General features: G+C 30.6%; 3 protein-coding genes across 4 annotated transcripts in view; 2 read left to right on the forward strand and 1 right to left on the reverse strand.

Annotated features, from left to right (window-relative positions):
- LOC106684150 (uncharacterized) overlaps positions 1–5,259 on the forward strand; it is a 6,709-nt gene extending 1,450 nt beyond the window's left edge. Inside the window, exons 2-3 of the mRNA XM_014426067.3 lie at positions 1,013–1,150; positions 4,018–5,259. Of these exons, the coding sequence (XP_014281553.1) occupies positions 1,013–1,150; positions 4,018–4,301 (422 nt within the window). The 3' untranslated portion in view covers positions 4,302–5,259. The remainder of the gene's footprint in view (positions 1–1,012; positions 1,151–4,017) is intronic.
- Positions 1–11,636, reverse strand: part of Nasp (Nuclear autoantigenic sperm protein) — a 17,260-nt gene extending 5,624 nt beyond the window's left edge. Inside the window, exon 1 of one of the 2 annotated variants that reach the window (XM_014426066.1) lies at positions 11,594–11,636. The gene's annotated coding sequence lies outside the window, so the exon portion shown is untranslated. Of the gene's footprint in view, positions 1–11,478 lie in introns of both variants that reach the window. The other variant, XM_014426065.2, reaches the window with a different exon arrangement.
- A 214-nt stretch (positions 11,637–11,850) lies between these two features.
- Prp6 (pre-mRNA processing factor 6) lies at positions 11,851–14,825 on the forward strand. The gene has a single exon (XM_014426075.3). It carries the CDS (start codon positions 11,912–11,914, stop codon positions 14,699–14,701), a length of 2,790 nt encoding a protein of 929 aa, XP_014281561.1. The 5' UTR covers positions 11,851–11,911; the 3' UTR covers positions 14,702–14,825.
- The last annotated feature ends 574 nt before the right edge of the window (positions 14,826–15,399 follow it).

Raw genomic sequence — 15,399 nt, forward strand, 5'->3', positions numbered from 1 at the left:
AAAAAAAAAAAATAAATAAATAAATCTATTAACATATAACTGAACTCCAGGACACAAACAGTTTGCTAATTTTTTTGAGTCAAAAGTAATTTATGAAAAAGGAAAAGTAGGACACTATTGTAGAAGAAAACAAATTCTGGGGTTAATTGCTTTTAGCACACTGTGAAATTCCCCATAAGATCCTCATTTTATAAGACTGTCTAAACAAAACCAAACCTCTGTTGAGAAAAAATAAATCATAAGAAATCGAAGCACTCTAGCAGTGCAAGTTATTTTAAATCAGGAGATGAACAGAACAAATGTTTTACAGATGTAAGAGATCTTATTCCTGGCAGCGTGAACACAAATGAAAATGTGTACACTCACACACAGGTCCTCATGGCTATATTTGGGTAACAATTCAGCATGGCTTCAAAGAAACAATTTTTCTGGGGCTGACAATATTAGTTCAATACACTGTCCAACTTTAAATTAAAAAAAAAAAATTGTATTTCTCAGTTTCACTGTTGTTTAATTGTAAACTTAGTTCCAGTGAACTTATTAATAATTGAATTGAGTGATTCACAAAAAATTTCTTAAGCATTGGGTCATGCGATTCGGTCAAAAATCTTAAGGAAATCAGGTTTCATTCAGACCATTACACAGACTTTTTGCCATTTATTATAGAAAAGGAGAGATTATGAGACTCACTAAGCTTAAATAAATAAATACATTTTATATTATTAAGAAAATGGTCAGGGTTGCAATAAAAAAAGAACAAAATAGTTGAAAACTATTTTATTCTTTTTTGACTGCAACCCTGACCATCTTCTTCATATTTTTAGTTATACGGTTAACCATTTATATATATAAAATACATTTTATATATATTCAAGACTATATATATATAAATATATTGTATTCAATGCCAAAAGCAAATTTAATGGATCTGAGTAAAACTATGCAGAATAATTGTTTTATCCTACTATACACTTTTGAGTCATACATTAACTAATTCCTGTTTATGTTTAAGGAATGCAAAATCTGTCAATATCCTGTGCTCTGGTTTGTCTCATAATACTTGGATCTTCAGCTTTAGTTGGCGCATTTGGAGTACTGAAGCATCAGATATCTGCAGTTTTAGTCACAGGAGTAATGTATCTCTTAGCAGGTAATGTTATTGTAATAAATAATTAAAAAAGAAAAAATACTATTTAACAAACATATAGAGGATGAAAAACTGGAGAATAATGAATATCGAAACCAAAACTTGTTTTCCAAAATGGCTAAAATGATATATCTCTTTATTGGATGAAGATGACTTACTTAAGTAGTTAGTATCTCCAAATATAAACATCAAAAACAGGTGCTATCCTCAAGGATTTATTTCTTTAAAATCTAGATAAGACACAAAGTTTACAGAGGACAAATGGGAAGCTATAATTGTAAAGAAAGGTTACAAAAACACTATAGCAATGGGCAGGTTTTAGCAAATAGTTCAAGCAACACTTCCATTTACAGTCATTCACCAGCTTTTGAATCCACCCAGCCGATCTTTGCTACATCATATATTTTTAATTGAGCAGTTATCCATGACCGAGGTCCTGATTACTGCAACCATAAAGGGGAAAATTCACTGTAATTAATTTTTCAATTACCAAAATAGTTTCACTACATTTTGCAAACAAACACAAGTATCAGTTGCATAACCTGATATTGTCATGATACACAACCTCGACCATCTATTCACATGAACCATGCTTTGTTTAATTGGTGATAAGCTTTCAGATATTTGTTTACTTTCCAATCCAATTAATTTAAATGGTTATTTCTACTCTCACAATATTATTGTTTCAATTACATCTACCAGGTACATGCCCTAGGATTCGAGATTCTTTATCATTTCTAAGTTTACAGTGTAAACATCTCAAATATAAGTTGTGATAAATTTTCAAAAATTTTAGGAATTGTTCTTTTAGCCATACATTTATTTAGAAAAAATGTTCATCGTGAACATTTTATAGAAACCAAATAGCACATTTCTATTACAATTAAACAAATAATAGGCTTAGCGAACCTAAAGGTTCAATGACCACCATCCGAATGCATAATTTAGTAAATTAAATTTGATTTTACAGTATTGATATTAAAATTTTATGTTATTAATAATTCAGTACTAATATTGAAAAATAAAGTTTTCTTGTAATTTAAAATACATTTTATTAAGCACATATAATATAAAATCAATTTTACATAATTAAATTAATTTACTAAAAGCCTTATCATTAAGTAGGGATATTTTTATATTCACCCTGACTGATTCCTAAAAAATATACCTAAGATTTTTAATTAACAAAGGACTACCGCTACTATGAAAATAGAAAGGACTACTAAAAAATATTTTTATAAAGGTTATGCATCAGCCAATTTTTTCTATATTGCAGTAAACCAAATCTTGTTATTCATAGCTCATACAATATACTTTACCATCAGAACAATAATACTTTAACAAACCAATAAAAAACTGATAATTAGAAAACAAAATATCATTTATTATAAATAAACAAACCCTGTAATACTTGAAGTATAATTATATTATACTTTAATAATTAATTACAGGGACTACCCTAGAAAATCATTTAAAAACACAATTTTTTTTTTAATATTTCCTCTTCTTTTAATTTAAATAAGCATTATATAATGTAATATATAGCTAAAATATTTTAACTGTAATAAGTTAAAATGCCAGCTGTTTAACCATGACGACACATTGCTGCCACCCATGAATCAATACATGCAATCAGCTGATACATGAATGGTTTGTGGGTTTTTTAAACTGAACTAGTAAATAAGGACTCTAGGAAGTTCTAGTATATCACCAAATTTGATTAAAAAAAAAAAATTAAAGGAGTGTAAAAAATCCATAAAAAAATTAAATTAAATCTGTACCACAAATCAAGGATGGTCAGGGGTGCAGTATTTTGTAACGAAGTACTGTTACTGAACCAACAGTTATGCAAGGAGATGATTTGGTCAGAATTACACTTGTCCACCAGATTTTTACCCAATAAAGGGTATCCATTTTATGAGGCTCCTGAACCCACAGGCTACAGGTAACAGATAATTATCTTCCAAAGCCGGATTCGAACCCGGGTTCTTAGAGTTAGTAGTCCATTGCCTTACCAATGAGCTACCCACTCCCTGTAAAAAATCCACAAAGGTAGCAAAAGCCAGAATGGTCATAGCTGGTGGAAGCTACTACTAAACATGGTTCAAGACAATCCAAGGTGAAAGGAAGGTGCTAGAGCTCTCCCTACCAGTCCAAATCCAAGTTAGAAAAGTGACCTATTTTGATGATAACTTTTTTTATACATGCTCTCATGCCACCACAGTTTGACAATAATGAATCATTAACCCTGGTCAAAGTGTTGACCTCACAATCTGAACACCCACCTTTGATTTTACTGTCATGTTATTTTTATTGAAAGTGAATATCCCTTTAAAAGCAGTAAAATAACTCAGTTAGGAAGACAGTCAATTTTTTGGGGCATTGAATTGAAATAAAAAATAGATGCTTTCTTAAGGCCAATAGGAGTTATTTAACTAACTTGAAAATTGATTCCAATGAGGGTTAATTCAATCTCAGCTATAGTTTCTATACAGAACTAAAAAACAAGTTCTTTAAATATTATTAGCAAAACTACATGTCATTATGTCTAACTGTTGAATGGGAAAATATTGTATTTTCATTTTGTTCACTTTGAAGATACACAAGAGCTATGGCTAACTATTAGATTCCTATACTTCGGAGATGAAAGGACCCAACTCTTGAAGGTTAGGAATTTTGAGACTTACTAACAATATGAGCATAGGACGTGTTTTCAAAATTAAAATTGTGTTTTTTAATATTCCACGATTTGCCATTGTAGAAGCAATATCAAGTCTAATTAATCATAGATTAAAATATAATATAGCTATATTTCAATAAATCAATGAAAAATTTTATTTAAAACTAATGCGTATATTTTATTTAAACAGCTACTTTTGCTCTCTTCACATTGGCAATAATCCACTTCAAGAGAAGATCAGGACGTGAAGACGACTGTGGACCGAGAGGCAGCAGTGATGGAGTCATCCTTGGACCTGGGGGCGAAGGCTACACATCCCTTTGGAGACCCTACCTTGCTGCCCGGGCCTTTACCCCAGCTTGGAGCCTTGACTTAGGTTGGGCAGCACTTGGAGTTTGTGCTGCGGCAAGTACACTCTGGATACTACTGGCAAAGGTCATGCGGTATACTCCAATTTCAACAATGCTTGCTTAGCACAAGAGGCAAGCCAGGGTCAACACAGAATCATAAATATGGAGTAAATTAAACAAAATAGATGATGTCATGACCAAATGGAAATCTTAATACAGTCAGCTCCCGATTATTCATGGAATACACTACTATAATTACCACGGATGACCAAAACTACACATTGATAACCCATATACTAAAAAACCAATGATTCTTTTTCTTTTAATGAACATATAATTATTCGTAAAAAAAAAACCAGTTATTGTAAATAATCAGTTACTTGTTTTTTGGTTATGAAACTTTTTTAATCTGGGCTCCAATTTTGAAAAAAAAAAAAGTCAGCCAGCCAGTAAAGCATTATCGTTTCAGTCTAAATAAGACCACTTACATGTTCCAATCCCACTTCAGTACCTAATCATTGCTCTCCGTTGGATTCCTCTTCTACAGTCTCATTACCAACTTTAAGAGCTCAGATATTTTTTTTTCATCAACTTTGTCATATTCCTCTTCAAACTTTTACTTTAGCGAGTTAGATATATCAGCTCGCTCAGGAACACAATCTTGGTGCAACATTTTGCTTATTTAACTGTTAATGAGTAGTTTTAAAAAAATAATTTTGCATTTATGTTGCCATGGATAAACTGCATCTTGGACAATCAATCTTTGAATAATCAGGAGTTACATGTAACTAATCAATGACCAAATCAAAAACCATTCAACATATAAATAATATAATATAGAGAAGTCCATTATAGCATTGGAAATAGAAAAAACAAGGCATCTATTGATGCTTTGACAACTGGAATCACGTAGGTTAGTTAGTAGTAAAAATATTATTACATTTAACATGAAAAAATAATAATGACACTAAACAAAAAATAGAAAAGCAATTTATTTCCTTCAACCAGCTATTCAAATCAAGATATACCCTGGACCAGCCTTACACTCACATTATCACTTACAAAAGAAAACAATTTTTTAATTGATGTGAAAATTATTTTATTTATTGTAAAATTACTTATTTAATAAAAAATTATATGTAAAAGTTTTTCCTTATACAGTATCCTACATCATTAAATATAAATCACAAAACCTCATAACCTTTGGTAGACCCAGAATATATTATAATAGAAACATGGCAAAATATAAGGTTTTAGAATCACCAATACAATACTCACAGAGAAAAAAAGAATCAGGTTTACTGTAAGTAAAGATCTCAGATAGTTATGAAGCTTTCTAATAATGTATAATATTAGTAATGAATTTGGATAATTCAAATTCTTTGCCTTTTATCCTTTAACTAATGAATTTAAATAAGTATGACAGTAATATTATATTAGTCAACAGAAAAATTGGATTATTCCATATCTATTGAAAAATCATAGTTTTGTGTAACCATATACCTGCCACAGGGAAATGGATGGTACCATTATTTAGCTGAATGTTCTAATCTCTTAAATATTGCAAGAATCCATAAAGGACCAACAATGGATAGGATAGTTTGAATCTCTAACATGTGGTACTACATGTATTTTGACCAGAAAACTAGATTTAAAGTTAAAAATAAACATTAAGTTAATTTCAACAGAGATTGAAAGAAGTCCGCTTGATTGAGAAGCAAGGTTGGATTAAGTTTTCATCTAATTAAAAAAAAAAATTATTCCTGTAGTTAATATCCCTTAAAATAGATCTAACACAAAAACTGACACCAAATTTTTGAAAACTTAAAAATAAATTATTAATGGGACACCTTTCTATAAAATCTATAGAAATGAAGCTATACTAATTTTTTTTCCAAACTGTTTATTACAACCTAAATAAGTTGAAAAAATGTATTTTGTTTTTTACTCACTAGTTGCAAAGAAAAAGGTAAAACTTTAATTAACAAGGGAATGATTTTAATTTAAAGTAATAAATTGATTTATTAAAGAGCTTCTAAGGAAACACTTTTATTTTCTAAATGATCCACATTTAAAAAATAAGATGATAATAATCAGTGCTTACGACAAAAACTCTCCATGATGGAATACCTTGAACCACATATTTATTCAAACAATTTACAATTTTTTTTTAAAGGCAATCCACAGCAAAGGTGATGCTTGCCTAGTTATCTACAGGCCAAACCTATTCTAACCATGGTAAGGGAGGGGAGTCAAGTTTTTCATTTTGTGAGATCCCCACTTAATGAAAAAGTCACAAAAGTCAAAAACACCGCCAGGCCAGATTCGAACTGGTGCCTCCCGCAGATCTCAGAATGATAGTTCTAGGCCTAACCAACTGAGCTATGGATGGCCACTGACAATTCTTAAGAATATTCAACATAAATAAATCTGTACATAGCATCTGGGCCACTTGTATCATTTCATAATGATCACTGAGAGGTGTGATAAACTTATGAAACACAAGTTAAAGTAATCAGGCAACTAATATCAATTTTACTTCCTTGCAAAAAGATAAGAATGAATTTTAAGACTATGAGCAGATTTAAAAACTAATGAATAAAACATCTTTTAGGTTTGACTTTCTTTTGTCAGATATCACTCTTACATTCATGACTAACTACATTTAGCAATTAATTAAAATATGATTATAAAATATGAATAATTAATTTACAACAGCATTATAAACCCAGGTTCACTATGGTAACCTAAAATTTATGTTTTTCTTTCAATAATTACTTTTAAATTACAAGCTGTAAATTTAACCCATTCATTACTGATGGCATATTTTTATGCCATGCCAATATTCAATCACTGATGTGTGGTATACATATATGCCATGGTACTAGCCAATTCCAACTAGGTTTAACAAGACATGGTGGTTAGGGGTGGTTGTATAAAACAATATTGTACATCAATAATAATCCATAAAAAATGGAATAAGAATAAATTTTTCTTCATCATTATACACTTCACGAATCTGTACTATTGTTCTTTAATGAATTAATTATGTTAAGATACTCTAAGCCAGTTTGTTTGCCATTATAATTGGTTGGTCAATTTCACAAGCTCAATAAATGATTTAAGCCAATTTAATTCTCAACGACTACAGAAAGAGAGATTTAAGAGTGAAAATAAAAACAAGGTTAAAAAGTATGAAATTAAAACAAAGTCACTGATGTACTAAATTCCTTAAATTATTTTTAGTTTTACAGAGGGGAAACAGAAATGTTACACAATCATCTTATGTTAAACCAGAAATTAGGACAAGAACTAAATCCAAGTTTACACAAAACTGTGCAAAAAGGGTCCACTATATAGACATAAATAAATGGATACATAACAAAATGTATACGTTCATCACATGGCCAAGTAGGCAATCTACCTAAAACAAATAGACCAACTCATTTTTTAGTACCTATATTTCTAACAATTTATCTAAATCAAAAGAAATAAGACATTTAATTTCAACAAGTAAGCACAGCATCTCTACCATAAAATCCTTAGCCTTAGCCAGTGTTTCCTAAACTTTCAAAATCTGTGTACCCCTTCATAACTTTTAAGTACTTCTTGTAAAAAAACAAAACAAAAAAAAATTCATATACTTAAATTACAATCAATATTTCTTTTTCATTTTTTAGTACATAAATAAAACCATGACAATAGAAAAAGAAAATTCATTTAGAATACAATTTTCATCTAAGTTATATGGCAACTTTCATAATTTATTATTTGTCAATTGCTGCAATAAATTGGTCCAGAAGTTCCAGATCTCAATCAGTGATCAAAATTCGTAGAATCATAGCATCCAGTGATGCCATGGCTACGCGTACACACACAACTATACATACAAACAAGTATCAAAGCTTTCTTTATTCTTCTATAAGTGTAATAAAAAAAAAAAATTCTTATAAGTACTAGGCACAGTTAAAAACCTAGAAAAATGAATACACCCACTGAACTCTCCTCAAACCTCTGGGTGCACATACCAACAGGGAAACATCTTAAGCAGTATTAATGAAAAATAAGGAAAAAGCAATGACAGTGACAGATAACAGTTTTAAAACATTAAATTCGAAACAGAACATGTTAACTTAGATTACATTCATCGAGAGTTCAAATTCTTAATTAAAAGATATCGTCCAGAAGAAAGACAACCACAGGCATTGGAATGCTTATTATTAGGATGATAATGAAAGCACGGACTCACAAATCTTGTCTTGATCTCTGAATTGCCCTTACAAAACCCTTTCAAAAACTGGTGATAAGATAATTTTAAAAAAAATAACAACTAACGGAGAAAATTTTAAATGGATTTTCCAACTTAGCCTCTGCTAGAACTCTTTCTGAGCATTATTTCCTGGAAATTGCCTAATTCTTAAACATTTCAAGTAAACTGACATCCCTAAATATCATTTACAAGCAATTTTGAATATAATAACCTCTTGGAATGATATTTTACAATAATTCTCAGTACGAAGAAATAGGTTCTCAAATTCAAAATTTCCAACCCTTATTATTCGGTATAAAAATAACTATATTATTCGAAGGAAATTAAAAGATATACAAGTTATGGCATTGATAACACATAACAAAATTACATCAAGAATTCACTGCTAGGGATGCTAAACTAAACACTTCAAAGCAGTAAAATCAATCAATATGATTCAACAACTACTTCATGGTAACATTAACTCAAATATATATTCCTAAACAAAATATTATTCAAATGCAAGAGTGAAGATCTAATAACAAAATAGAACAATGAAGAACTAAACATTTTATTTCAATAAAAGTCCCCACGGAAAAAGCAGTTATTGTTAACAAAACAAGCTCCAGTGGAGAGAAATTTAAAACTTACGTATGACATTATTATTACTCATTTTATTAGATCACAGATGTCAACTGCTTCCACAAAAAGGATAAAACTTCCAACAAACCTCCCGATAAATCCTTTGTAGAAGAGTTTGACCTATATTAACCAGTAGCATTCTACATATGTGAATTTTGCATATAACAAACTTCCATCATTTGGAACTTGTTTTGTGAATGAGTACCAACAAAAACCATGCTCTTTACCATTGGAGAAAAAACAACTATTCTGAACCTAGGCTCATGATACAAGGTTTAATGATATTGCCTCATGATCACTACAAGAATAGAACCTTAGAGGAAACACTTTTCAAATGATTTAACTCACAGCATTAACTCATATTTTTCTAATAAATTTAACTATAACAATATAATACAGAGAAAGATCAGCAATAAGATTTTAAAATAGATTCTAGTAAAGAAACTCTTGAATGGAAAAATGAAGAGAACATGTAAATATCATCTGGATTCAAATTGTTTACAACAAAACTGAATAAAAAGACCATTAACCTTTCAAATACAGTTTCGATACAATATGCAACATTGAAATAATTCTATATAATCAGAATAAAAAAAAAAAAATAATAATAATAACTCTACCATATACTAAAATGTATACAAAATAATTTAAACCATGACCACATAATACAGAATAAACGTTATATTGTGGCTCTTTCTGAATAATTTTTTCAACAATGTACCTAAAACTGATTATTTTAACAACATAAAGAACTTCTAACTTCATGGAATTAAATACATGAACAACATATGAATATGATTTACATCAATTAAGCTATTATTCAACAATGATTTATGAAGCAGAAAATAAATAAAATATTTAATAAAAATTTTATAACAGGAAGATGGTCCAGGTGAGGTCAAAATAACTAAAATAGTAAAAAAATATTTATTATGAGCCCCTACATTCAATATATATATATTATTAAACATAGAATAATTAGATATTATTGGCTCACAATATATAGTCTTGAGTTATTTTGACTACACCTTCCTTTTATTTAATACAAAAGAAAAGAAAAAAATCATCATTCGACTAAGAAAATTTAGTGCAAACAGAATACTAAAATACCAATTACTTCAAGGTTTAAAAAACATTGATCTCATTTCGAATCTTGTGATTTAATTATTAGAAATAATAAATAACCATTAAAAATATCCTAGGAAAAAAAATAACATAAGTAACCAAATAAGTTTTATTTTAAACTTTAAAGAGTAAATTTCAAAATTTTAGAATACCATAATAAAGTAAAAGAACCTAGGAAAGTTCAATGAACTAACAAGAGCTAAAAACAAGTTCATGAAAACAAAGTATATTAATATGTTTATTCTTATAAAACAAAATATTATAACAAATGATAAAATTTTTATATTTTATAATGTAATAGCATAGAACTAGAAACATTAACCATACATCTATTGTGCAATTTGGCATAGCGTATGTCAACTTAGGTGAATAATGTCTTCTTGCATAGGGTTACTATGCCAGAAAAAATGAATATGAATATATATTTGAAAGATAATAATACAGTCAATAATACCAAAGTTTGTAACCTGAGCATACAAAAAATAATCAAAGGACTTTATAAATAGCAATAATACTTATTTAATAAACAATAATACCCAGAGATCAAAAAATTATGGAAAAGTTTTAATAGTTAATCTAATAGTCAGCAAAACAGTAATGCTACAGTTAACACATACTAAGCACTTTGCTAACTAATAGTAGTTAAAAAAGAAGGAAAATAGCATGATGGCATTCATGTTAGGCCATGTTAAGAATGGCCATTCCTCACAAGAGGTTAAGTATAAGTGTTTTTATTTGAACACTGAAAGGAAATCCAATTGTAAGGCGTGATCAACTACTAATAAATCACAAATATGCCTTATTATGGTAAAATTAGGCACAACAAGAAAATACACAAAAAGAATTAAAACATGAAATTAAACAAATTCAAAAAAATATTGATAAAAGATAGTAAGTTAATTGGAAATAATGTTTAATAAACTTTTGTTTAAAATAAAGAATTTCAGATAAAGACAAAAATTAAATGCTAGGAACTAAAAAGCTATTTAAAATTAAAGAGATTTACAGACACACTACAAAAATCTAAATCAAATATTTAATTATTATATTACAACTGAATCCCAGCTAAGATACCCAACCATAATGTTTCATATATCACCTACAATAAATGACAAAATCAATTTAACAAAATATAAACCAAAAGGCCCAAAGCTGTATTAAACAAATGTAATGCTAATTAATGAAAGCAATTTGAAAATACTTAAGGTAAGAGAAATTTTAACAGCCATAAGAGTTGAAAGAACTTTCATGCCAGATCATGTTCCGGACATTCGTTAACACTTACAGGCTTATTTTTGGTCTGGAATCCGCAACGAATGTCTTATTATTGGATAAATAAATACAATTGGTAACAACAATAAAAAAAAATATCCTTAGCAAATCAAAACCTATGCACAGACCTGGGTTCTATCTAACTATGGCCAGCAGTAAACCGGTAACAAGAGGGTGGAGGGAAAAAATTAAGGTGCCATTAAATTATCACAAAGGTCTTGGAAAAAAAATATATAGAACTAATATTTAATAGTTGTCAACAGGAATTAAGCGATAAAATAAATAATTTTAAAAATAAAATATGTTATTATGCACATAACAATTGTCATATTTATATTCAAAAACTAATTTAATTTGTAACAAGAAAGGTTATAGCTTTAGAAGGTTTTATTTACATCGTGTTAGGGAAGAGTTTGATTGTTTGAGTCAAGTGGAATTAGTTAAAAATGACAGCTCCTCCAGCTGCTTTAGTGAATAGAAATAAAAAGCATTTCCTCGGAATACCCGCACCGCTAGGATATGTTGCTGGTGTTGGTAGAGGAGCTACAGGCTTCACCACAAGATCTGATATTGGTCCAGCTAGAGATGCTAATGATGTTTCCGATGATCGTCATGCACCACCTAATAAAAGGAAGAAAAAAGAAGAGGAAGAAGATGACGATGAAGACTTAAATGATTCCAATTACGACGAATTTTCCGGATATGGAGGTTCATTGTTTAGTAAAGATCCTTATGACAAAGATGATGAAGAAGCAGATATGATCTATGAAGAAATTGATAAAAGAATGGATGAAAAACGCAAAGAATATCGAGAAAAAAGGTTGAAGGAAGAATTAGAAAGATATCGACAGGAAAGGCCTAAAATACAGCAACAATTTAGTGATCTTAAAAGAGGGCTGGTTTCAGTTACTGAGGATGAATGGAGAAATGTTCCTGAAGTGGGAGATGCTAGAAACAGAAAAGCACGGAACCCTAGGGCTGAAAGGTTTACTCCTTTACCGGATTCAGTACTTACTCGAAATCTTGGAGGAGAATCTACTACTGCGATTGATCCTTCCAATGGTCTTATGAGTGCTATACCTGGCACTGCAACTCAAGGAATGTTAACTCCCACAGGTGACCTAGATTTAAGAAAAATGGGTCAGGCTCGTAATAATTTAATGAATGTTAAACTCAACCAGGTTTCTGATTCAGTTGAAGGCCAAACAGTTGTTGATCCCAAGGGATATCTTACTGATTTACAAAGTATGATACCTAGCTATGGTGGTGATATAAATGACATAAAGAAAGCCAGATTGCTCTTGAAATCTGTCAGAGAAACTAATCCAAATCATCCTCCTGCATGGATTGCATCTGCACGATTAGAAGAAGTCACAGGAAAAATCCAAGCAGCTCGAAATCTTATTATGAAAGGTTGTGAAGAAAATCCACAGTCTGAAGATCTATGGTTAGAAGCTGCAAGATTACAGCCACCTGATACTGCCAAAGGGGTTATAGCTCAAGCTGTTCGGTACATTCCTACTTCAGTTCGTATTTGGATTAGAGCTGCTGATCTTGAAAGTGAAGTCAAAGCAAAAAGACGTGTGTACCGAAAAGCTTTGGAACATATTCCTAATTCTGTTCGTCTTTGGAAAGCTGCTGTAGAACTAGAAGATCCAGAAGATGCTCGTATTCTTTTAAGTAGGGCTGTTGAATGTTGTCCTACTAGTGTTGACTTGTGGTTGGCTTTAGCAAGACTAGAAACTTATGAAAATGCTAGAAAAGTGCTTAATAAGGCAAGAGAAAATATACCCACTGATAGACAAATATGGGTTACTGCAGCTAAACTTGAAGAAGCCAATGGTAATAATCATATGGTAGAAAAAATTATAGACAGAGCCATTACATCACTTACAGCTAATGGTGTAGAAATCAACCGTGAACATTGGTTTAAAGAAGCGATTGAAGCTGAAAAAGGAGGATCAGTCCATACATGTCAAGTGCTCATCAAGGCAATTATGGGTCAAGGAGTTGAAGAAGAAGATAGGAAACATACATGGATGGAAGATGCTGAGTCCTGTGCTTCTCAAGGTGCTTTTGAATGCGCTAGGGCAATTTATAGCCAAGCTTTAGTTACATTTCCCAGTAAAAAGTCTATATGGCTCCGAGCAGCATATTTTGAAAAAAATCATGGGACAAGAGAATCGTTGGAAAGTCTTTTACAAAGAGCTGTTGCTCATTGTCCTAAATCTGAAGTGTTATGGCTAATGGGTGCCAAGTCAAAATGGATGGCAGGTGATGTACCAGCTGCAAGAGGCATTCTTTCTTTAGCATTTCAAGCCAATCCTAACTCAGAGGAAATTTGGTTAGCTGCTGTGAAACTTGAATCAGAAAATTCAGAATATGAAAGAGCTAGACGTCTACTTGCTAAAGCACGAGCATCTGCTCCCACTCCTCGGGTAATGATGAAATCTGCCAAATTAGAGTGGTGCCTTGATAATCTGGAACTTGCTTTAAAATTATTAGATGAAGCTATAAAAGTATTTCCTGATTATGCTAAGCTATGGATGATGAAAGGACAAATAGAAGAGCAACAGAATAAAACTGATAAAGCTTGGGAGACATACAATACTGCCATTAAAAAATGTCCTCACTCTGTTCCCTTATGGCTCATGCTTTCAGGTTTGGAAGAAAAACGAAAACAGTTAACTAAAGCAAGGTCAGTTCTTGAAAAAGCTAGGCTAAAGAATCCTAGTAATCCTCGACTATGGCTGGAAGCAGTAAGAGTCGAATTTAGAGCTGGGATGAGAGATATTGCAAATACGTTAATGGCTAAGGCTTTGCAAGAATGCCCTAATGCAGGGATTCTGTGGGCTGAAGCCATATTTCTAGAACCAAGGCCACAAAGGAAAACAAAAAGTGTAGATGCTCTGAAACGTTGTGAGCATGATCCTAATGTCTTGTTAGCGGTTTCCAAACTATTTTGGTGTGAACATAAAATACAAAAAACTAGAGATTGGTTTAATAGAACTGTTAAAATTGAACCAGATCTTGGTGATTCATGGGCATATTTCTACAAATTTGAACTTCTCAATGGTACTGAGGAAACCCAAGAAGATGTAAAGAAACGATGTATTGCTGCTGAGCCCAGACATGGTGAGCATTGGTGTAAAATTTCTAAAGATATAAGACACTGGAGACTAACAACAGAGTTCATTCTAGCGCTAGTTGCAAAAGATTTACCAATTCCTATATAATCGTAGATTGTCTTGATTTTGTTTTGAAATGTCTTTATATTTTGTACATAATGTAAATGTTATCTTCATTTATTTATGTTGTAAATAGTCTAAATTTTTAATAAAATTCACTTAATGATATACAATAGTTCTAATTTATTAGGTTCAATATTTATCCAATCCCAGTATTATTTACTTAACAGCAAGATTTACTAAATTAATTTTTATTAATATATTCTTGTTTAAGAGTGGTTTAGTTTATTTAAAAACAAATTTGATCCTTTTTTCTCAAGTTTATTCTTTTCAAAACCTTCCAACGTTTCGACCCTCAGGTCATTTTCAAGGATACCTTTATTTTGTTGCCATTTTCTCTTTTAAAATTCTTAAAAATGCTGGCTAATTGCCTTTGTCCCATCTATAACTTCTTTATATAATTCTTTCTCAAATTTAAAACTTGTACTAACCACTTCTCTTCTTTGTTTCATTTACATTTGTAAACCTTAAAACAGAACCTACCTTCAACAGGTTAGTTAGGTTTTTTAGGATTAGCCTGCATTTTTAAGAATTTTAAAAAAGAAAATGACAACAAAATAAAGGTATCCTTGAAAATGACCTGAGGGTCGAAACGTTGGAAGGTTTTGAAAATAATAAAGTTGAGAAAAAAGGATCAAATTTGTTTTTAAATAAAAGATTTACTAATTTATTTATATATTTATTGT

Source organism: Halyomorpha halys, unplaced genomic scaffold, assembly GCF_000696795.3.
Source record: "Halyomorpha halys isolate HHAL.00 unplaced genomic scaffold, Hhal_1.1 Scaffold548.1, whole genome shotgun sequence".
NCBI classification, from domain to species: Eukaryota; Metazoa; Arthropoda; class Insecta; order Hemiptera; family Pentatomidae; genus Halyomorpha; species Halyomorpha halys.

Bases quoted from the DNA above. Each gene is read 5' to 3' on its own strand.
- Prp6 (XM_014426075.3), top strand. From the start codon at position 11,912: ATGACAGCTCCTCCAGCTGCTTTAGTGAATAGAAATAAAAAGCATTTC.